This window comes from Abramis brama, assembly GCF_963993115.1.
Source record: "Abramis brama genome assembly, chromosome: 6".
Lineage (NCBI taxonomy): Eukaryota > Metazoa > Chordata > Actinopteri > Cypriniformes > Leuciscidae > Abramis > Abramis brama.
Genome location: NC_139968.1, coordinates 38,438,908 through 38,463,574, shown reverse-complemented (window position 1 = coordinate 38,463,574; position 24,667 = coordinate 38,438,908). Strand labels below are relative to the sequence as shown.

The following is a 24,667-nucleotide window of genomic DNA, read 5'->3' as shown; positions in this document are numbered from 1 at the left end:
TAAAAGTGAAGCGTTTGTTTACCTCAGGGTAAATAAACCAGCGCGCGTGCACGCGCACTCAAATACGAGATTTTGATTTCAGCTCCGTCTTGACGTCATGAGGTAGTAGGATATACCATATATGGACACCGCAGCAGGAAGCCTTCCCCTCTCCCCCTCATATTCAGTTCAGTCGAGAAAGATGGAGAAACCGAGTGCACACCGGACTTGCTCTGTGGTTGATTGCCATAAAAAACATGTAAATGTGTTTTATCTCCCAAAATCGGACGAAACTATCAGGGACCAGTGGATGAAATTCATTTTTAATGACGCTGTCCCAACAACCCTTTCAACTGGCGTATCGTTATGTGTGTGCGCTAAACATTTTACACCTGAATCATTTACAAATTTGGGGCAATATCAGGCGAAGTTGGCCTCGAAGCTCCGTTTGGGAAAAGGTGCCATCATGATAGTAAACGTCTCATCTCAATAACCACTGTAAGCTGATAAAATAAGTAGACTACATCTCCGTTAATGTAATCGACATTAAATAAAAGGTAAACCTATGTGGGAGAAAATAGCAACAAACGTTTTAGCTCGTTACCAATGTTAATGTATGTCTCAGTCAAAATGATTGTCTTTACCATTCAGAGACATCTTGATGTAGACGTCCATCCAACAACTCTACATCTTCCCTTTCCAGCTCTGGTTCAGAGTCCGGCTCAAACATGTAGGGTTGAATCCCGTAGGTCGCGGCCGGGTCGGGTTCATTCACCACTTGCGCCATGATGTCAGTTTGTAATGATGCTGAAGTTACCTGCGTGTCAACCCCCCTCCTTCCTTCAACCAATCAACGCGCCCCTCATTTGCATTATTAAAATGAGCGTCCACGACAGCCAAAACATCGCATTGATCTCGCGAGACAATAATGCCTTCAGAAATAAGGGTAAAAGTAGGTCTGTGTTTATTTTTTTTCCACTTTTCTTTTTTAGAAGGGCCTGAAAGACTATAATACAGCAGTAGGTATCCAATGTAATACTAGGTTATGACTCCTTTAATACATTTAAAAAGGAACACAGAGCTGAGCATGAAACATCATCATCATCATTAATCCAAGAATGCGTCTCTTTTGATAAATGTAACATTTGTTCTTTTACAATTAAAAAAAATAAATTATTGATTTACAATATCCTGTTGTAAGTATTATCCAAGCACAAACATGAAATTGTGTGTCCCACTTCACAAACTGCACTTTACCCAATTTACCAGAAAATGGCTGTATGAATCTCTGTATATTTAAAAAAAAAAAAAAAAAAAAAAAAAAACACACATATATTCCTTCAAAACCATAATTGGGGATAAAAGAGACCTTGGACATTTTTTAAAACATTAATAATGTAGACTAGATTTATTTGCATTTACAGTTTTTTTTTTTTTTTTTGATTGCTTAAACACTATAACCAGGCTTTTAGACTAAAATTTCAAAACCATAACACCATTTATCAAAAAGCACACCCACTTCCCTAAACTATAAACACTATTCCGTGTTTTGACACATGAGTCAGATTTGTTGAACTGTCACTGCAAAACTCTACACACAAATCCCTTCATTTCTCATTGCCTAGACCATGTTGTCATTTAGAAAGCACTAGCATTCAATATTGTTCACTCAAGTCAGCACAGCTTCAGCTCAGTTAGACACTATTACACAGGTGGAAACACTAGGAGTCAAAATTTAACACACATCAATCAGAACCTTCAATAGATATATAAAAGGGCCAGAGTCAGTTCATTCAGTTTTGGAACAATGGATCCAGAAAGACATGAAGGAAGAGATCGAGCACACTGGAGGAGGAGGTGAAGGAAGGGGAAAAGTAGGAGATGGAGGAGGAGGAAGAGCAGTAGGGAGTGAAGGAAGAGGATGAGGAAGGTGAAGGGCAAGGGCAAGGCCAAAGAGACAAGCAGTGCCACTCTAGTTGCCCATGTCTTTGTCAATGGTATGACTATAAGGGAGGTGTGGTGGCAAACACAATTCCATCACTAAATAAAAGACAAACATTTCGAATAGTCTTTGATGAGGTGTATTTTCTTGCAAGAAAAGGTCAGCAGTCGTACAGTCACACAGAGCGGCTGCAGAGTGTGGTCGTGAAGGGAGGGCGGTCATCTTTTTTTAGTCTTGACTCCCAGAATGTTATCTCTCTAGGCCAATGATGGTATTTCAACCATATGTGGAATATTCTTAGACTTGTTCATCATATTGTGTCCTTGAGTGGAGAACCTCCTGTCACGTCCCAACACTCTTTACCATTCCAATACAATTCCATATTAGAATAAGGTTTGTGTGGCTCTTTTACGATAATATCCTCCTGGGACCCAAGAATAGACTTTTGTCCACTGTAGTGGACATTATATTTTAGTGAAATTCTCTGACATCATACATGTCACATGACACAACCTGGGTGTCCTATAGAGCACATTCAGGACTTTTCAGAGATACCAAATGTTTGGAGGTTTCACCATGAAAACAACTTCTCCTTGGTCTTTAAAAATGTCTGACATTGATCAAATGTAGCATTATTATGGAAATATGATAATATATTGTAATTATTATTTAAATTGGACTACTTTTCAAATTGTATTTCATAAAACAACATCTCAGGAAAATGCTAAGGAGTTTCAAATAAAAAAATGACTTTCTGTTCCAGAACAGGGCATTGATTTCATACGTGTCCACTGTAGAGGACACCAGGACTTAAATCATGTTTATTATCAGGCATTTTGTGAGACACAACAAGTGAATATGGAAATAAATTATACATCAATATTCCTATGAAATATTAGATATTATTATTAAAATGTTGCCAATTATTACTCCAATTATTACACTTCTTTTTTCATTAAATGTTGCTCCAAGAACACATTACAGTAATGTGCAAATTAGATACAGTTTATAGATACATTGCATTGAATGGGAATATTATAATTTATGGCCATTTTACCCACATATTGCATAAAGTAAAATGGTGTATTACTTCATTCCGTTATTTCTTTCATAACATAGTTGAGAATTATCTTTATACAAATTTTGGTTGAAAAAATCCTGAAACCCCAAAATGTATTGGTGATTAAAAAAAAAATCCCATTGGTTTTGCCTATACATATAATTTCATGTCATTTTATTTTTTAAACAGCTTCGTCCTGGTGTCCACTACAGAGGACATAGCATAACATATGAATAAAATATTATTTTTCAAAAATGTTTTTTTTTTTTTTTTTACCATTTGTTTATTGTGCTCTAAACAGTGTGATGACATGGAAAAAAACTAAATTCAAAAAACTTCTCAGGAGGTTATGATGGTCACACACATCTTATACGTAAGTGAATATATATATATATATATATATATATATATATATATATATATATATATATATATATATATATATATATATATATATATATTAGAGGAGAAAGTAAAATGTTTTTTATTTGTTTGTTTTTTTGCGCTGTACTGTCTAGTCTAGTACATGAATGAATAAAATGTGCCAATGTATCCATTGGTTGTGTCTTTTGTGTTCATCATGTGAAAAGGTTTGTGAGGGGGGAACCACAAGCAACACAACTTACCAGTTTTGGAAATGTTGTTTTGAATTTATTGCACCAGTGTGTTAGACTATGTTGTACTGTGTGTGTTTGTGAGGGCTTGTGTGTCCTGTCTGAGGGCAACGTTTGGTTTTTCAGCAAGAGTGAATGGTTTTGATTGTAGAGCTGGACTCAAACAACTTTCACTTGCCAAGGACCAAACAAGAGGGCTTCTGACTCACTTTGAAGTAAACTTTGAAGTGACTTTGCTTTGAAGTAAAGCAAACAGTCACGGTTCATTTAAATTAAGTGTCATGTTTATGGGCTGAAAAATGTTGATGACCCTTCAAAAACCCTTCAGTGTCTAAAACTTCACATAGGCCTACTTTTGAAAATCCAGCATTTATTTGATGGGGGTTTGGCGTCACGCCAGCTTTGTTTCCAGACCGTTAAAGAACGAGACACACACACACGTCTCCTGGGAATCCTGTACAAGTCAAACAATCAATCAGATGTCGACTTAAATAGACGGAAACTCCTGAAGTGTGGGTGTGATGTCTGAGGCTGAGACTAGTTTCCCACCATCTTATCCAGCACAGTTTATTGTAATCAGCCGCTGCCTCTGCTGTAATGAGCATGACAGTATAGGAAGTCAAACACGACATAGTTTTCTGAATTGTTCAAATCTTAAACACAAAACCATCACCCACTTTCTCAAAATCTTAAACACAAAACCAAATCTTCAAACTACATTCAGAGAACATTTGACTCTTCTGGCAAAAAACAAAAAAAAACAAAAAAAAAATCAAACAATTGACTCAAACCTATCTGTGCTCAAAATCAAATAATGCTTTCAGATCATACACACATCGGTCAAAATATAAAGACTACAGATCATTCATTAGACACTACAGTACATCAAAAAATGGAGAACACAATCCAAAGCTGTTATAGAAAAACAGTATATTGTCATAATAAATTCATTTTGCAATTATGTAAAAAAAAAAGTATAGTAAAGGAGAATAAATACTGTATGCACTGCCAGTATAGTATAGTACTGAATATTGTATATTGAATGTCTGTGTGGCGAGGGGGCGTGGTTCCACGAGGTCTGTAGCGGGAGAGTATGGAAGCTTGTTTCCGCCACAGAATAAAACATTTTAAAAGATAATTGCGACTTTATATCACGCAATTCTGAATTTATTACAAGCAATTCTGACTTTATAACACGCAATTCTGACTATATCTCGCAATTCTGAGAAAAGTCAGAATTGCGAGATGTAAATTCGCAATTGTGAGATAAAAAGTCGCAATTATATTTTAAAATGTTTTATTCTGTGGCGGAAACAAGCTTCCATAGGAGAGAGAGGAGCGAGACGAGCGGCGCTCAATTAGGTCAAGTGCAAATGACGAACACCTGTGTCTTGTTGCAGTAATCGGCGTGGAGAGACCGGATATGCCGACGGGGAGAGAGACAGACTGGAGACTTGTGTGCAGCGTGACAGTTGTTACATGTGAAAGCTGACAACAGCGGGAAGAGTTTATGTGAACCAAAGCTGATGCAGCGGGAAGAGCTTGTGTGAAATTTTATTTTGTGCTGTAGTGAAGAGCTACGATGAATGCGCAGTGGCCGCACCTTTTGTTTATTTTTCTTTTGCTTTAAATACAGTTTTTTTGGATTGCTTACACACTAAAATTAAAAGTAGTACACTATTAGCAAAACCTTACACTCAAGAAGCAAAACATCAGCCCATATTTGCACAACTATAAGCACATTGTCAACCTCACACTTGTTGCAAAACTCTACACACAGTGATTTGCAAAACACTAAACACATAACATACATTACACACAAAAATCTATCATGAAGCCACTTCCTTGCAATACCAAAGCACTGACTGTCAAATTACCGCACCGTCCAACCAATTGGTTCAACACAGTCATCAGGTGTGGAAACAATTGTTTGCTTAATTGTAGACACACCAATCAGGTGTATAAGCACTATAAAAAACAGCAGGTGAGTTCATCGGTCTTCAAGCACAATGGAAAGAGTCAGAGAAAGAGTAAGATGAGGAGAAGAACGGGGAGGAGGAAGGGGAGGAGGAAGGGGAGGAGGAAGGGGAGGAGGAAGGGGAGGAGGAAGGGGAGGAGGAAGGGGAGGAAGAAGGGGAGGAAGAGGAATCAACAGAGGAGGAATCAACAGAGGAAGAGATGGAGGCCATGCTGGAGGAGGAGGAGGAGGAGGAGGAGGAGGAGGAGGAGGAGGAGGAGGAGGACAAGAAGGTGCTCAAAGAGGACCGAATCTGACGAATGAGATCCGCGCAACACTGGTTGACTACGTTGTTAACCACGAGAACATTCCGACTGGAAAATAGGTATTGTAAAAATATTATCATATCAAAAACATTTGCACGGTTTCAGTAACTGCTTACAGTACTGTATTCTATGCACTATCAACACTTCTGTTACCTTTTCCTGTGAAATTACTGTACTATTGTATACTGTTTTTTTTTTTTTCTACATAGGATTGAGGGTCAGGAACAACAAGGTGGAAGGCCTCCTATGTTCACAGAACAGCAAGAGAGGGAGATAGTAAACATGGTTTTGGCCAACAATGCTATAACACTCAATCAGCTCCAAGCTAACATTGTCAATAACCACGTCAGTTTCAACAATATCCATCAGGTCTCAACATCAACACTGGCACGCATCCTAAAAAAAAAAACATATTCAAATGAAGCAAATTTATCGAGTGCCTTTCGAGCGCAATTCCGAAAGGGTGAAACGACTGCGGCATGATTATGCAGAGGTATGTACTCACTTTAGCAGTGTGATCTTGCATACTGTCTCATATCTTTTACTGTACTGTAATATGTATACTAGATCTACACTGAACTATACAATTTTGCCTGACACTGTTCTTCAGAGAGTTTTACGAATGGATGGAGAGGAGATCCAGCATGAGTTAATTTACGTAGATGAGGCTGGGTTCCACCTGGCAAGAACACGAAGGAGGGGAAGAAACATCATTGGCCACAGGGCTATAGTCAATGTCCCAGGGCAACGTGGGGGTAATATAACACTCTGTGCAGCCATTACACAGAATGGGGTCCTCCACCGCCATGCCCATATGGGCCCTTACAACACAGCACTCATACTTACATTCTTGGACCAATTGCACAACATAACCACAGCAAATCAAATCGATCATATGCAATACATTGTTGTCTGGGACAATGTGTCTTTCCACCGCTCTGCTCTGGTTCAGAACTGGTTTCAGCAACATCCACATTTCACCGTCCTATATCTTCCACCATACTCTCCATTCCTCAACCCTATAGAAGAGTGTTTCTCGGCATGGCGGTGGAAGGTGTATGATCTCCGTCTCCAGGCTGAGGTACCCCTCATCCAAGCCATGGAGGAGGCCTGTGACCAGATAGAGGTAGCAGCAATACAAGGATGGATTCGCCATTCAAGACGTTTCTTGCCAAGGTGTTTTGCTAATGACAACATTGCCTGCGATGTTGATGAAATTCTCTGGCCAGATTCGGCTAGGCGAAGAGACAATGTCTAGTGTTTTTTTTTTTTTTGTTTTGTTTTTTTTTACAGTAAACTTGCAGTACAATATGTTAAGTGACATTTTGTTATGAATCTCCATTTCAACATTTTGGGCGTGTGGAGAAATAAACGAGTTTCTTCAGTCTGCAACATTGGTCTTGTGTAGTGTTTGGTGAATTTACATTATATTTGTACTTTGTTGATGGTAGCCTACTCTAATCATAGGGAAGTAGAAGTGCTAAAAGTGTTTTAGGTTTATCACAGCAGAGTGTAACTCGTGCAAACAGAGTATAGTAATGTGAAACGTGTGTGTTTCATATGGTAACAAAGTGTGGTTTTTAAACAGAAGTGTATTCTTTTTACAAGAGTGTTTAATTATGCAAAGGATCTGTAGTGTTTTGCTAATTGGGTGTGTGGTTGTGCTAATTGTGTGTAGTGTTTTGAAAACACGGGCCCTGTTTTGAAAATCGTGCTTAAGCAATCCAAAAAAACTGTAAAGCGCTGTACGAGTCCCAGTCACGCCGACCCTGTCTTCTTCCTTCTCACACACACTGAACCTCATCACAGTCTGTATATTCAGCACTTGCATACTGTAAAAATACAGTAGTCCAACTGCAAAAGCCAAAAAAGGTTACAGTAAAAAAAACTCTAAATGAAAAGCATGTTACAGTCACTCAGAAGAGTTGTGCAACTTTTATTGTTAAAGCTAGTTATAAATACTGTAACCAAACCCTAACAGAAAAACTTATGCGCTTTTAAAAAGTGTAGAAGCAGGGCCGCTCACTCCCTTTGGACACATATATGTTTCTGGATATCTGTCATAAACGGGCCTTCTGTCATCTCTCAATGATATTTCATCTCATATGTTAAACGAATAACACATCATAACAAAGTCTGCACTGTATTGTATGTTGTGTTGCTACATCCCAAAACACATTTACCCCTTTTCCACCAACAAGAACCAGGTGCTGGTTCGGAGCTAGAGCTAGTGCCGGTTCGGAGTTGGTTCGACTGACGAGCCTCCAAAGAACCGGTTTGCTTTTCCACAGGCTAAAAGAGCCAACGCAGAGCCAGGTCTAACGTCACAGCTACGTCTCATCTTTCTCAGCAACGTTAGCGCGGCAGCGCCAAACACAAACACATCATCAACAATGGCGCACGTTGCTTTGCTATTGATGTTCATGGCTTTGCGGACCTACATCGGCATCCAAACACGGCGGATCTAACTTGTTCGCGCGGCTCGCCATTATTTGTACAGACGGAGATTACAAGCGAGAGTAACGGCATGTACATAACATTTATTTTTAACAATAAGATGCCGACTTTAGCCTTAGATTTATATTTTAGATCGCGTCCATCGTGTTTAGCTGCTGTTAGCTCGATTAGCTGCTATTTGAAAATGGCGGTCACAAGTTTCTCTTCAGTCTTGTTGGCCACGGTAACCCCGCCCCCAGCCTCTGACGCAAGCGGTTCTTTCTTGGCTCCGTTCTAGACCCTGCAATGATTTGGTGCTACTTAAGAACCAGTTTTACTGGTTCGGAGCTGGTGCTTTGGCGGTGGAAAAACAAAGAACCGATTTGAAACTAGGCTCTGGCTCCGAACCAGCACCAGCTCTGCCTTGGTGGAAAAGGGGTAATTGAGAACTGTGTTATAACTTAAGACAAAGACAGTCACGTTTGGTTAAAATGATTCTCATTTACAACACATAAATTTGCAACAAAAATATTACTTTTAAGTATACGAGTCATTCCACCGAAGGGGTGACATTTGCTTATACTACTTTTGCAGTGACATTCAGGGGTGTTTTCTCTTTACCTGTATATTAATTCACACACAGCATAAAGATCATTTCTAAACACATTTATTCTAAAAGTGTAATTTACAGCTTTAACTTCATATTCAGTGCATTATGATTTAAAAGCGTACTTGTTCTTCTATTGGTGGTAGTTTAACTGTTTTGTTCTGGTGAAGATGTCAGTTTCTCATCATATCATCCATCAATTTCAAAGCATCTGTTTTTTTATCCGTGTACCTTCAGATAATTAGTTTTCTCGTTTTTGTCTTAAACAGAAAAACAAAGAAATCGTTCATTTATCACATATTCGACCCTTCTCATTAACATAAGAAATTGCAAATCTTTTTTCATATTTTTGTTTGTGTTTTCATCAAACTTTGTTGTAATCCGCCAAATTGAATAACAATAAAGCCAAACTGGATAAACACGTTGTATTTTTCCATCTCTACACGGGCGGGAATAAAACGCCTCTTTCCGCTGATTGGTCAAGCAAAGATCAAGCCGTGATGTCATCAGTTGTTACTAGTGTGAGTCACTGTGGGTGAATAAAAGTGTAAATGAAAACATGTTATTTAAGTATAAGATTGAAACGGTAAAATAATAACGATAAAAAATGTTATTCTTCCATTGTATCTTAAAGGTATAGCGGAGGATCTTTCCGAATTTTAGATAAGAACCACCCTCTCCACTTTTTGAAAAAAATGCACATGCGCAACACTCTACCTGCTCCCGAGAGGGAACGCCTATTAAACGTGTGCGAGGTTCTCCTCGTGCACGCTCTGTTTACAAGTTGCTGTCGGCATCGCTCATACAAGATTACTTTCCAAAAGAAGATTTGCACTTTTTCTCCAAATAGCATGCCAAACTTTACCTGTCGAGTAGAAACTTCGCGACTGAGGCATCAGTGGGAAGCCCAACCTGTGTTTTCAGCGCACGCCATCGTGTGAAACAATCTCCCAAAAACACTCTGATCTTGTTTCTCTCTTCTGAGGCCTTTCTCTTCTTCTCATACAGTTCGTACAAACTTTTTCTCTTGCGACCCTCAGAAATTTTCAAAGGACCCGGTGAAACGGCGAGCTTCAATGAATGGCTTAGCTCTAGCTCACCACACATAAACACCTGAAAGTGCGCATGCGCAAAAAGCGAAAACTAAGGGACGAGCACGTACGACGGCCTTACGTAAACATATCACCAGAATGATTGACACTTAGGTGGACCAATAGTTTACACTACCCACCCGGAAAAAGAAAATCCTCCGCTATACCTTTAATGTTTTGGGAAATGGCACAATTTGTATCATAATATTCATGGTTGTATGATGTTCATGAAGTGAATGTTCATTGTGAATCCAGTCATATCTCTCCACTCACAATCTTAATGATATGTAAAAAAAACATTTTCAAAGCACTATTATGCATTTGTTTGACTAATGTTAATTGTTTCTTCTTCAGGTGTGTTTGATAGAGTGGCAGTGTCAGTGAAGGAGGGAGATTCAGTCACTCTAAACACTGGTGTTATAACAAACCCACAAGAACTGATTATATGGGATTATAATGACATTCGTATCGCTCTAATCGATAGAGATCAGCGTGATATCTGTACAAATATACAGTGTAAAGAGAGATTCAGAGACAGACTGGAGCTGGATCATCAGACTGGATCTCTGACCATCATGAACATCACAAACACAGACTCTGGAGAATATACACTAATGATCATCAGCGACAGCAGCTTCAGTGAAAAGATCTTCAGTGTTTCTGTTCATGGTGAGTCTTCATGTTTAAAAGCAAGTCTTGTACATTTATATCACATCATTATGCAGTGACATTCAGTGGTGTTTTCTCTTTACCTGTATATTAATTCACACACAGCATAAAGATAATTTCTTCAAAAAGACATTTGTTCTTAAAGTGTAATTTATATCTTTAAAGGAGTCATAACCTGGTATTACCTTGGATACCTACTGCTGTATTATAGTCTTTCAGGCCCTTCTAAAAAAGAAAAGTGGAAAAAAAATAAACACAGAGCTCCTCAGACCCTTATTTCTGAAGGCATTATTGTCTCGCGAGATCTGATGCGATATTTTGGCTGTCGTGGACGGTCATTTTAATAATGCAAATGAGGGGCGTGTTGATTGGTTGCAGGAAGGAGGGGGGTTGACACCGCAGGTAACGCTTTAGCATATCATTCCAAAATGACATCATGGCGCAAGTTGTGAATGAACCCGACCTGGCCGCGACCGGCTTCCCGGCCAGTGTAAGCGTTAGGCAATCAATATACAATAGCCGAGTTCATGATGATCTCAGTCATTTGTTTTTTGCAAAGTATCAGCCATTCCCCATGTTTACCTCGAAGCTAATACTCCCGCCAGTGTTGTGCCTGAACGCGTTCATTGAACGATAGTTCATGAACTCGTTCATATTTTGGGCGAACGTGAACTGAACGTACCGAACTCGATCTCGTTCATCAAAATGAACAAATCTTTTTTCGAGTCATTTCGTTCATTTAAGGGGCTTTAAATGTTACTATTAACTGGCAAATTCCCCGAACACATCAACCTACGCAATCTTGATCATATTCTGAATTAAGAAATCATTATAATGAAGTCAAAAATTGTTTACAGGGAACATAAATAATTACTTCACCTCGAGTCTTTCGTTTATTTGTTTAGTGACAGACGCAATAGCATACAATAGCCGCATTAGCAGTTAGATGCTGTTTGTTACACACAGTAGAGCAATAAAAACACAGTCTTACCGTTTCAATTGCAGGCAATTTTGTTGGAATGGCGCTTTTCCCGAGCTTCGATGCCAACTTCGCCTGATATTGCCCCAAATTTGTGAAGGATTCCGGCGTACAATGTTTAGCACAGCACAAACACCTAACGATAAACCAGTGGGAAGGGTTGAAGGAACCGCGTCATTAAAAATGAATTTAATCCACTGGTCCCTGATATCTAGGTCCGTTCTTGGTAGAGAAAACACATTTACATGTTGATTCTGGCAGTCAACCACAGAGCAACTCACGTGTGCACTACGTTTCTGCATCTTTCGCGACTGAATATGAGGGGGAGAGGGGAGAGGGGAGAGGGGAGAGGGGAAGGGCGGGCTTCCTGCTGCGGTGTCCATATATGGTATATCCTGCCCCGTCTTGACGTCAAGACGGGGCAGAAATCAAAATCTCATTTTTTAGTGCGCGTGCACGTGGCCTATTTTACAAACCCTGAGGTAAACAAACGCTTCACTTTTAAATATCGGCTTCCCGGCCAGTGTATAATCATTATGCAATCATAACATACATTGATTCTCGTGGAAAAGTGAAAATTGCAGGTTATGACTCCTTTAACTTCATATTCAGTGCATTATGATTTAAAAGCGTACTTGTTCTTCTATTGGTGGTAGTTTAACTGTTTTGTTCTGGTGAAGATGTCAGTTTCTCATCATATCATCCATCAATTTCAATGCATCTATTATTTTTTTATCGTTTTTGTCTTAAAAAACAAAGAAATTGTTCATTTATCACATATTCAACCCTTCTCATGAACGTAAAGAAACCGCAAATCTTTTTTTTTTTCATATTTTTGTTTGTGTTTTCATCAAACACTGTTGTAATCCGGCAAATGGAAAGACAGTAAAACCAAACTGGATAAACACGTTGTATTTTTCCATCTCTACACGAGCGGGAATAAAACGCCTCTTTCCGCTGATTGGTCAAGCAAAGATCAAGCTGTGATGTCATCAGTTGTTACTAGTGTGAGTCACTGTGGGTGAATAAAAGTGTAAATGAAAACATGTTATTTAAGTATAAGATTGAAACGGTAAAATAATAACAATACAATTTTTTATTCTTCCATTGTATCTTAATGTTTTGGGAAATGGCACAATTTCCTGGAAGTGAAAGTTCACAGTGAATCTAGTCATATCTCTCTACTCACAATCTTTATGATATGTTGGACTTGGAAAGCATTTTCAAAGCACTATTATGCATTTGTTTGACTAATGTTAATTGTTTCTTCTTCAGGTGTGTTTGATTATACAGAAGAAGTGAAGGAGGGAGATTCAGTCACTCTAAACACTGGTGTTCAAACAAACCAACAAGAAAATATTAAATGGTATTTTAAAAAGACTCTCATCGCTCAGATCAATAGAGATCAGAGTAAGATCTGTACAGATGTTCAGTGTAATGAAGGGACTGAGAGATTCAGAGGCAGACTGAAGCTGGATCATCAGACTGGATCTCTGACCATCATGAACATCAGAAACACAGACTCTGGAGAATATACACTAATGATCATCAGCGACAGCAGCTTCAGTGAAAAGATCTTCAGTGTTTCTGTTCATGGTGAGTCTTCATGTTTAAAAGCAAGTCTTGTCCATTTCAATCACATCATTAAAGTGTTTAATACTTTTGCAGTGACATTCAGGAGTGTTTTCTATTTTTCTTTTCCTATATTTATTTGAAACACAGCACATACACTACCAGAGAAATGTTTTGGATCTGTAAGATGTTTTATTTTGTTGAATGAAAGAAATCTCTTCCGCTGTCCAAGGCTGCATTTATTTTATTAAAAAACAAATACAAAATAATAATAGTAATATTGTGAAATATTATTACAGTGTAAAACAGCGGTTTTCTTTGTGTTTTTTATTTTTTATTTATTTTTTTACGTTTATTTATATAGCACATTTCATACACAGTGGCAATTCAAAGTGCTTTACATAGAAGAAATTAAAATAATAAAAAGAAATAAGAATAATTAAAAAAGTTTAGAAAAATAAAATACAGTACAGTACAAACAGTCGGACGAATATTGGCACAGTGCTCATTCATTAAATGCATAGCTAAACAGAAGTGTTTTGAGTCTGGATTTGAAAGTGACTACTGTAGGAGCACATCTGATCTCCTCTGGAAGCTGGTTCCAGCTGCGGCTGGCATAATAGCTAAAAGCGGACTCGCCATGCTTAGAGTGAACCCTTGGTATTTCTAGCTGATATGATCCTAATGATCTGAGTGATCTGTTGGGTTTATATTCAGTGAGCAAGCATATCTGCAATATATTGAGGTCCTAGGCCATTAAATGATTTATATACCAGTAATAATACTTTAAAATCAATCCTAAATCTAACTGGGAGCCAGTGTAAAGACCTGAGGACTGGTGTGATATGTTCATATTTTCTGGTTCTGCTCAGAATCCTGGCGGCAGCGTTCTGTATGAGCTGCAACTGTCTTATGGTCTTTTTGGGAAGGCCAGTGAGGAGTCCATTACAATAATCCACCCTGCTGGTGATGAAAGCATGCACAAGTTTCTCTAAGTCTTGTCTGGAAACAAAGCATCTAATTCTTGCAATATTTTTCAGATGATAGTATGCTGATTTAGTTATTGCTTTGACATGACTACTGAAACTAAGGTCTGACTCTAGTGTCACACCAAGATTCCTGACTTGATGTTTAGTTGTTTGACCCCTAGAGTGAAGGTATGCGTTCACCTTGAGAACTTCATCTTTGTTTCCAAACGCAATGACTTAAGTTTTGTCTTTGTTTAACTGAAGAAAGTTTTGACACATCCAACAATGGGGCTGTAGTCGTTAGGCGATAGGGCTAAGTAGAGCTGTGTGTCGTCTGCATAGCTGTGGTAAGAGATTTGGTTCTTTCTCATTATTTGGCTCATTGGGAGCATATACAGGTTGAACAGGAGTGGCGCAAGAATTGAGCCTTGAGGGACTCCGCATGTCATGGATGTCCACTCAGACTTATGGTCTCCTATACTCACATAATAACCTCTCCCATCTAAGTATGACCTGAACCATTTTAGGACTATCCCAGAAAGCCCCACCCAGTTTTCCAGCCTGTCCAGAAGTATGTTGTGATCGACAGTGTCAAATGCAGCACTGAGGTCGAGTAGCACCAGCACTGATAATTTGCCTGAATCAGTATTTAAGCGAATATCGTTTATTATTTTTATGAGCGCTGTAAGAAAAAATGATGTGGACGTCGAAGATCTCAAAAATGAAGTTTATTACAGCATAGCAGTAGCAAGGTACACAAAGCACCTTGGGTTCACCGGCGTCAGAATGAACCCAGAACATCCAAATCTCAAACCTTTTATCCTGTTACATTTTACAACCCTTAATGTCAATGAAGTTGCTCTTCTTGTAACAGCTGTGGTCTCTATGTTAATGAAGTTGAGACACCCCATTGTCTGAGAAGATTCTCTGTGTCCCACACCCATTCCCATTCTACAATTGATTACCATTTGTTCAGGATGTGATCAACCCAAATGGTCAACTCTTAATGTAAATGAAATCAGAACAGCAAAAGGTTTAGGTAATACAATCTATCTGAAGTGATCACATCTTTGATCTTCTGTTAAAACAGAACGGTCAAAGGTTTAAGGTGACAAGCTATTTGAAGTCCCTGTAATCAAGATGGTTGTTGGTTGCCCTCTGTGATACTATTTACTGATTACTGAGATTGAATGTAATTTTCTCTATATGATAATTAAACTCTTTTAAGTGAAGGAACATTTTGATATACATATATATATTGGAGTGGAAGGTTTTGGGAACAGAACATAATTTCTTACAGACCCCCCTTTGATGCTCTTGGCCCAAAGTAGCATCACAACCACTCCCTTTTCGTAGATAACACCTCCCGAAACCTGGTGGGCAGGTGCCCCAGTGGCAGCGTAGCCCATGGCTTAGGTCGTTCCCATCTATGGCCATCAGAGAATCTTACCCGTCTTCGGGATCTACGCCTCCTGCACACTGAGTTATGGCTCTACTTCACTTGAGCAAAATTATCATAGTTTGTGATAATGAAATGTTATTATTATTATTTTTTTTTATTTTTTTTTCGAGGTAACCAAGAACCATCATATCCACTTGGAACATTCAATATTGATCATGGAATTATCTATAATCTAACTATAATCTAATGTTTAAACATAGAACGTATACATCAATCTATAATCTAATGTTTAAACATAGAACACATAACATAATGCATTGGCAAATAATAAGAAAGATACATACACATACAGCCATTTTAAAGGTTACATTCCAAATTAAACCAGAATAGGCCATATCTCCATCATGCATTTGTTTTGCAAAAATCTTGTCTTTCCTCAAGGCCTTGTTGGGCTCTCACAATGTCAAATGTTCAGTGGTGTTCACATCAGTGATGTTAGCATATTGATTAGTTTTGATAACTCAAATAATCAACAATCAATAGACAATATTGTGTGTGTGTGTGTTCGTGTGTGCGTGCGTGCGTGCGTGCGTGCGTATCATTTTGTCCGTGTGGACATCCTTTATCCACTTGTTTTCCCTCTGTGGAAAGACTGTTGTCCATAGTCTCAGAAATGGTTTGTTTCTGAAATCTCCTTTTCTTTCTCTTCTCATTGTCCATTCTTTTCCACTTGGACCATAAGTCCTTCTAGAAGAAGCAGTCACTGGTGTTGTTCGAGTCTGTGCCTCTTCATCAGTTCCATCCATCCCATGGTGGGTTTCAAGGTTTTTAGGTCTTTTAGGCCTGCAGTTCATGATTTTGCAGGTCTGGAAATCTCTATAGGCTATTCTTTAATTTTTCATGAGAAAATCCCCTGGCTCCACTGGTTCTACAGTACTTCCTTCTCGTCCTTCAAACGACCATGTCATGTTTCTACATGAGGTTACTCCTTTCAGGCAAACATCTTTATGCTTATATCTGAAATGATAATCAAAAAGAAGTTGCCCCCCCTTTTCCCCACAATCATCTTTTCACATTCAAAACATTAAAGTCAAAGGTTTAATCAAATAAACATCAAACATCATTAATGTCATAAAATTTCACTTTACAATTGATGTCATTTAAACATTTATAAAAAATTATAACTACATATCAATGCTAAAGAATCATAAAGAATCACCCCCCTTTTGATAGTAAACCTTTCTCTACAATGTGTTACTATCAAAAACTTATTCTAATTTGCATCAGCATTTGCTTGTGACTGAGCTACAGTCATGTTGCTGGTGCAGTGATATATTTGACAAGGTGTGAATGACTTCTTTATTTCCTTTCAACAGTGCCAACTGGGTTTCTAAATTGCCTATTTTCTTAAGCAAACCACTATAGCCCATCTTTCTTTTGTGTGAAAAGTGACACTGTCTTGCCTTGTGCCCCATCATTCCACAAGCAAAACAAACAACCTCCTTATCTTCCTTTCTTATCTCTAAACAGTGCCTTGCAATGTGACCATCCTTTCCACATGCATGACAAACAACTTCCTGATCTTCCTTTCTTTTCTCCAAACAATGCCTTGCAATGTGACCATCCTTTCCACATGCATGACAGACAAAGTTTTGAAGAGGTCTCTCACTGTCTTGACAATGTCTAGCAATGTGACCAGCTTTTCCACATGCATAGCAAAGAATAACACCTTCTGAATTTATTCTTGCAAATCTCCTTGTTCCCTGATAGAAACCATTAGGCAATGTAATAGAACATTCTCTCTCGCCAAAGGCAGTAACTGGATGTCTAGATTTGGCAGCTTTCATTTGACTATTTGCATGAACATTATTGTTGTAAAACTGTGTCATTTGAGCAATAATGTCATTATATTCAGATAGTGGTGTCACATGCATTGTCACAGCAGACCGGGTGAGTGGGTCACATTTGTTAATCAAGGCAGACTTGAAACTGACATCATTCTTAGTAATGTCCGGATTGCCACTGAAAGTTTTAAACATCTCCAATAATCGTTCTGAAAATGCTGCTGGGTGCTCCCCTTTCCTCATGTGCATCTCAGATATTTTATCCCAATTTACTGACATCACACCTAAGACTTCAAGCAGTGCCTTTTTCCTCTCCGACTTATTAGCATTTCTGTCCTTTACTTTCTGAGGTAAGGCTCCAGACAAAGTCTCAGGCAAGCACATTCTTAACAAAATGCACGCATCACCATCAGTAAAATTGTAAACTTCAGTATATTCCTCCAAGTTTTTCAGAAAATCTAATGGATCTTGTTTGGCAGGATCAAATTTCCCAATATTCTTGATCACAGCATCTAGTTCAGTTGGATTAAATCCTCGGACTATGGTAGAAGTCATTGGTTCCTCCCTTCCTTCACTAGCACGCATAGTCGTAGTAGAATGAACTGGTGCCATCGGAAATCTAACTCTACAGTCAGAATATTGGCTACTGAATGACTGATAATCTTTTTCCAAACCCTCAGCGCTGTCTTCCTGCAAATCTGGCATCTCTGGAACTGGGTTACACAACGTGACACCTAACAATGTCTTACTAGGGTTTTTCTCTGTTGAGCCATTCTTTATCATAAACTGACAAGTCGCCTTCGCTTCCTCCAAATTTTTAGACAATGTTTCCACAGATGATTTAAGCATACTATTGTTAGTTCTAAGAAGTGAAATCTCATTCTGCATCTTGACCTTTTCTTCTTTCCATATCGTTTCACTAGCCAGGTAATTTTTGTAGAAATTACCCCAACACTGAGTCGCTCATTTTCAGCCTCTAACTCATCTACTCTCCTCCTAGTTACTTTGTATGAAGCAAAAAGTGCTTGAAGTGCATTAGCAATTTTCCCATTTTTTGTTCTTAGGCATTTTGGGATCATTTTCAAACTTAGAGATAGCCCACTTGTACGGTTTATCAACAATATTCTCTATTCCGTCAAACATTCCCTGAGAACCGTGTTTAGCGATGTATTTAACAATAATTTCTTCCATTTTCAAAAGTCTTATCAAGCTTTAAAATATCTCTTGATTCTAATAGTTATTCACAAAGTCTGATTTAAATGACTACACGTTATCTAGTTCCTTTAAGATATCCGTTAGTCTAATTATTCACAGCTCCAGTACTTCGGACACAAATGATCAAAATAGCCACACTACCTGAGGCTTCTAAACTTAACCACAGCCACAATCCATTGGTCCTTAAATTTCGTTACGCAAAACAGTTAAGAAATGCAACACTGTCACAGTACGTCGGACAAAACCACACTACGTCGGGTTTTATGTTATTTTCTTAAAATAATTTACTTAGCCACAGTACTTCGGGCTTAAACAATATTTATCCAATTTAAAACACTGCCACAGTACGTCGGGCAAAACCACACTGCTTCGGGTTTTTGTTTTAAACTTCACCGAGTCACAGCGCGTCGGACTCACTATAGCCTACACTTTAACACACAATCGTTGTGAAATAATTCTGTGACCACACTGCGTCGGGTCTATTCAATTACTTTAGAATTTCCTCAGAATCATTACCACTTCCCAATCGGTTTCAAGTATGTTAGAAACATATACATTTGTTTCAGTTACTTTAGAAACAACCAATCTAATATAACTCTGCCACCACAGTACTTCGGGTTTATTCAATTACTTTAGAATCTTAACAGAATTATAAGAGACCAACACCAAATTTCAGTTACTTTAGAAACTTTACACTTAAGCACTTTGTTTCAATTACTTTAGAAACAACAATTCCAATACAACTCTGTCACCACACTGCTTCGGGCTTATTCAGTTACGTTAGAATCTTAAACAAAATTGTACGGAATAGGCTTAAAACTCCTCCTGCTAATACTGAATAAATCAAATTCGATCTCTTCTGTCCTTAATTTTTCTTTTCTAGATTTTTTTAAAACGAGGAATTCCTTGACAAAAACAGCATAAATGAAAGAAAACAGCTTTTTCTTACCTTTTCCCTTTTTTGCTGGAAATCCGTCGATTCCTGGGTCTGGCTCGCCAATGTATGAAAAAATGATGTGGACGTCGAAGATCTCAAAAATGAAGTTTATTACAGCATAGCAGTAGCAAGGTACACAAAGCACCTTGGGTTCACCGGCGTCAGAATGAACCCAGAACATCCAAATCTCAAACCTTTTATCCTGTTACATTTTACAACCCTTAATGTCAATGAAGTTGCTCTTCTTGTAACAGCTGTGGTCTCTATGTTAATGAAGTTGAGACACCCCATTGTCTGAGAAGATTCTCTGTGTCCCACACCCATTCCCATTCTACAATTGATTACCATTTGTTCAGGATGTGATCAACCCAAATGGTCAACTCTTAATGTAAATGAAATCAGAACAGCAAAAGGTTTAGGTAATACAATCTATCTGAAGTGATCACATCTTTGATCTTCTGTTAAAACAGAACGGTCAAAGGTTTAAGGTGACAAGCTATTTGAAGTCCCTGTAATCAAGATGGTTGTTGGTTGCCCTCTGTGATACTATTTACTGATTACTGAGATTGAATGTAATTTTCTCTATATGATAATTAAACTCTTTTAAGTGAAGGAACATTTTGATATACATATATATATTGGAGTGGAAGGTTTTGGGAACAGAACATAATTTCTTACAGCGCTGTCTCTGTGCTGTGGTGCGGTCGGAAACCAGATTGAAAATTGTCAAAGTATCCATTCAAGCTCAATAATTTGTTCAGCTGATTGAAGACAACTTTTTCAATGATCTTGTCTATGAAAGGAAGATTTGAAATCGGTCTATAGTTGCTTAATATGGTCTTATCCAGATTGCTCTTTTGTTCCAGATTGACAACTGCCGTTTTCAGAGTTTTAGAAAACTCCCAGAGAGAAGTGAGGCATTTACCACTTCTAGAAGATCTGCTTCTAAACTGTTTAACACACTTTTGAAAAAAGATGTGGGAAGTGTGTCAAGAGCGCAGGTTGGTCTGCTAGGACCCCTCCCTCGGGTTTCACATGCTCCCTCTGCGCGCGTCAACGCGGACAACGACGCAGAAGTATAAATGAAAACCAACGCGTTGCCTACAGCGTAGAGGCTCCGGCGTAGGTCCGACGCATTTTAACTCGTGAAATAATGGCTTCGCCACCAGGGGCGGTTCTAAGGTCAGTGGATATAGGCCCTTTTCACAATGACGTCAGAAAACTTCTGCTTTTCCGCAAAGCAGGGTATACGTACTTCCGTTTTAACTTGCGCGCGCTGGTTAACGTTACTTCAGGAGAATACAAAAGGTGATAACTAACAACACGAAAGGTAAAGTTTAAAATAATAATGTTTACGTATTTAGCGTTATTGGTTCTTATATTTAGCGTATTTTGATAATGTTAATGATCATTTCCAGTAACTTATAGCATTCTTTAACGTGTAACTGTCGTGGAGGGGAAAGTTAGACTAGCTAGCAACAAGATAAATCGCGGTCAGCCTGTGTTGCCACAAGTTTACTAACAAGTGTTACATTTTTATCAAAGCTAAATGTCAAACCATTTCCATATGCTGATGTGATTTGTCATTTATTTCTTCCTGTTTTCATTTTTCACCAGTTTCCCATCCAATAAGCATGTCACAGTCATCTTGTAGATGCTATTGTAGTGTTCCTTCTTGTTCAAACAACAAACATAAATTTCCCTATTTAAGTTTCCACGATTTTCCAGTGGACGCTAAAATACGTGCCCGTTGGGTTAGGACGATCAAAAGAGACGAGGGACCGAGTTTTAAAATCCTCCGTGGGAGCACCTACGTGTGTAGTCAGCAAGCTTTACCCCAGAGGATATAAGTACATCAGCCAGACGAACCAGGATTAAGAAAGGAGCAACGCCGTCTAGATTCCCCTGGAATGACTGGGGTAAAGGTAGGACACTATTAAGCCTGGTAGTACTTTAAAATAACAATAAATCATAATTTATTACATTATTTACAGTTTACATACAATTATGCTTGTATGAAATAAACGAAGAAATGTTTATTAATAGCTGTATTTTTTTATACAGCTTATTAGTCCATATAAAAACTATAATAAATCATCCTGTTGGCATTTAAATTGCCATTTGTTATAATTGCATTTGTGGTGGTATTATACATACTTTTTGGGTTCTGAGAAATTATTACTAAATATCCATATTGACATGTATGTGTATCTATTTCACATCTCTAGGAAGAGCCTCACAAGCTCGACAGCCGGTTTACCAGAGAGCAAGGAAGCATTTTAGGGCTGCAGTCCTAGATGAATCTCAGGAGATGCCTGTAGGAGACTTCACAGAGGAGGCACTGCCTGCGGGTGGAGTAGCAAAAGATCATGACTATGCCTATTATCCTTCTCCTGGTTAGTAATTCAAAAACAGATTAACAGGTTTTTCTATGTGGCAATAAATTACTTTGTAATGTATTACATATTTATTAAATGTTTAATTTAGTTTTTCCACTGCAATAGTATATAAACTGATAAAGTTTATAGACTGATTTATTGAGTCTCCAGCAAGAGTCTCCTTTCCTGCCAGACCTGTTTTCTCTATTGTGTTTTAAATGAGTCAGATCACTTGATTCTCACCTTTCGGAGCCCAGACGTTGAATCGTTAGGTTGATTGACTTTCACCTTTTGTCTTTAATGGCTCTGGGATGGCTCTTGGAATTGGAGTTCCTGGCCAGTATCAGCATGTGAATAGTTATGCTGATTCAATTGGACTCAGAGTAGGGTGTGTTCCTACTTCATTTGCATGCTTTGTTCAGAGTCTCCACCTCTATGTAATCCCTCCCCCTTGGAATGTATATAACTACAATGCATACTGTATTAGAGTTAGATCATGTTGGAAGTACTGCAGCCACGTACAGCAGAGTTCTCAATAAAGAATAACTTCTGTTGAACGCGATCCCAACTGTCTCCTGGTCTCTGCTTCGATGAAAGAAATCTTTACAACAGTAACTATAGGGTTCATCGGCAGAGCAGCTGTGCTTACTGTAAAATGCTTTTACAGGAACCTCAGTTACTCTGAATAATACCACACAATATGATAATGATTTGGATGATTGAGAACTATTACAGAAATTACATTGTAATCTTAGTTATTGTAGTTATTGTTCATTTCATAAAAGCCAAGAATTACTGTCAAGCTCACTAACAAATAACATCCAATAATGAAGACGAAGTGAAAACTAGTATATGACTCAATGATAAACATTAAGGTGTATGTTTTTTCTTGCTTTAAAGGTAAACTGGATGCTGCCACAAGGAGAATTCAAGAGTTGGAGCTTCAGGTTTTGTCACTAGAACGTGAAATCCAGCAGCTGACAGTTAAGCAGCAGCAGCCTCTGATTTTCAAGTTCTGTGTCACAGATGAGGACTTTCATTATTACACTAGGTTCAGCTCAAATGAGGTCTTCACTGTGTTTTGGGAGTCAGTTTACCCTTCTGCTTCAAGGCTTTTGTACTGGTCCAAGGCACAGTGAACAGCACAAGAGACACCGAGCCCTCAGCGAAAACTTCTGCTCATTGATGAACTGTTCATGTTTCTCTGTCGTGTTGCAGCTAGGCTTCAGGAGAAAACCCTGTCATCCATCTTCGAGGTCAGCTTGTCTACGGTTAGTCGCATCATCTTAACATGGACAAGCTACCTTTACCAGGTTCTTGGCTCGCTACCATTGTGGATGACGAGAGAGCAAGTGCAGGCCACAATGCCTGACAAGTTCAAGCTCTACTGCCCTCAGGTGAGAGTGACAATAGACTGCACCGAGATCCGTTGAAACAGCATCTTCTCTCTTACTACAGTCGGAAACATTTTCCAACTATAAAAACCACACCACCTTTAAAGGTCTAATTGGCATTGCCCCATGTGGGGTTATCACATTTGTATCTAAATTGTACACAGGCTCCATCTCCGATATAGAAATAACTCGCCAATCACAGATCTTGCAGTTACTTCAACCAGAAGATGGAGTAATGGCTGACAAGGGGTTCCAAATTGAGAAGATGCTGTCACAGGTGGGGGCAACCCTCATCATCTCTCCACTGAAAACATCAAATCAGCTCAGCACAGAGGACACCCAGAAAACACAGGCTATCGCCTGTCTGAGAATTTTAGTTGAGAGGGCGATACGCAGGGTGAAGGAGTACCACATTTGGGATGGGCTTGTTCCTCTTTCTATGGCAGGTTCAGTCAATCAGCTGTGGGCCATCTGTTGCCTACTCTCAAACTATCAGGGACCTCTTGATATCAAAGGGGACAAACCCATCTGAAGTGTTTCCTTTCTTGGGTGAGACTAATTCTACAGTACTTTTAGCTGTTTGACACTGTGTAGATATACTGTAAATACAAGTGCTTTGTAATATATTTTTAAATTTGACACTGTGTAGATATACTGTAAATACAAGTGCTTTGTAATATATTTGTAAATTTGTTACATTTACTATCTTTTCTATGAACAGAGATTTGTATATGTTATTAATAAACAATGTTGTGAAGCATTCTGTAAAAAGTTTATCCAGAGTAAAATGCATTTACACCTTAACCATTAAAAGAACAACAATATTTTTAAAACTTGTCAATTTTTTATTTACATATTTGTTAATAGCATATAAGTGAGGTGATTAAAACTAATAAAAAGCTTCCATAGCAGCTCAAAGCTACAAACAAGATTGGAAGCAGTTCCTTGCAACCATGGAACATAAGCAAAAAGTGACCAAGACAGACTATAAAGCCCATATATATTTACATACAATGCAACGTTGACTGAAGTTGTAAATTGAGGAATAACATGTATTCCTGTAAACAGGAATTACATGCATCACAGATGTACATAGAACTATTTACATTTGAAAATTCTGCCTCAACGTAATAATGCATCCATGTAGATGTTGTGATAAAAATAATCCAGCTTCTGTCGCATTGAGTTGATGATCTCCTCATCCCTAAATACTCTTTCAACTGTGAAGTCAGTGTGGGTATCTGTTATAAAATCACACCACTGAAGTCCGCTTAATGCCAGCTGGCCTTGAACCTGA

General features: G+C 38.5%; 2 protein-coding genes and 1 long non-coding RNA gene across 3 annotated transcripts in view; 2 read left to right on the top strand and 1 right to left on the bottom strand.

The window, feature by feature from the left end:
- Nucleotides 1–24,667, bottom strand: part of LOC311084193 — a 101,558-nt gene that overhangs the window by 55,971 nt on the left and 20,920 nt on the right. The gene's annotated exons all lie outside the window — the stretch shown is intronic.
- The window catches only part of LOC311084178 (uncharacterized protein), a 108,549-nt gene that overhangs the window by 63,646 nt on the left and 20,236 nt on the right, over nucleotides 1–24,667 (top strand). The gene's annotated exons all lie outside the window — the stretch shown is intronic.
- LOC311085189 (uncharacterized protein) lies at nucleotides 10,588–23,402 on the top strand (the record flags this gene model as incomplete). Its single annotated transcript, XM_084117623.1, has 5 exons — nucleotides 10,588–10,681; nucleotides 12,936–13,256; nucleotides 21,425–21,523; nucleotides 21,827–21,994; nucleotides 22,877–23,402. 5 exons carry the CDS (start codon nucleotides 10,588–10,590, stop codon nucleotides 23,113–23,115), a joined length of 921 nt encoding a protein of 306 aa, XP_083973749.1. The 3' UTR covers nucleotides 23,116–23,402.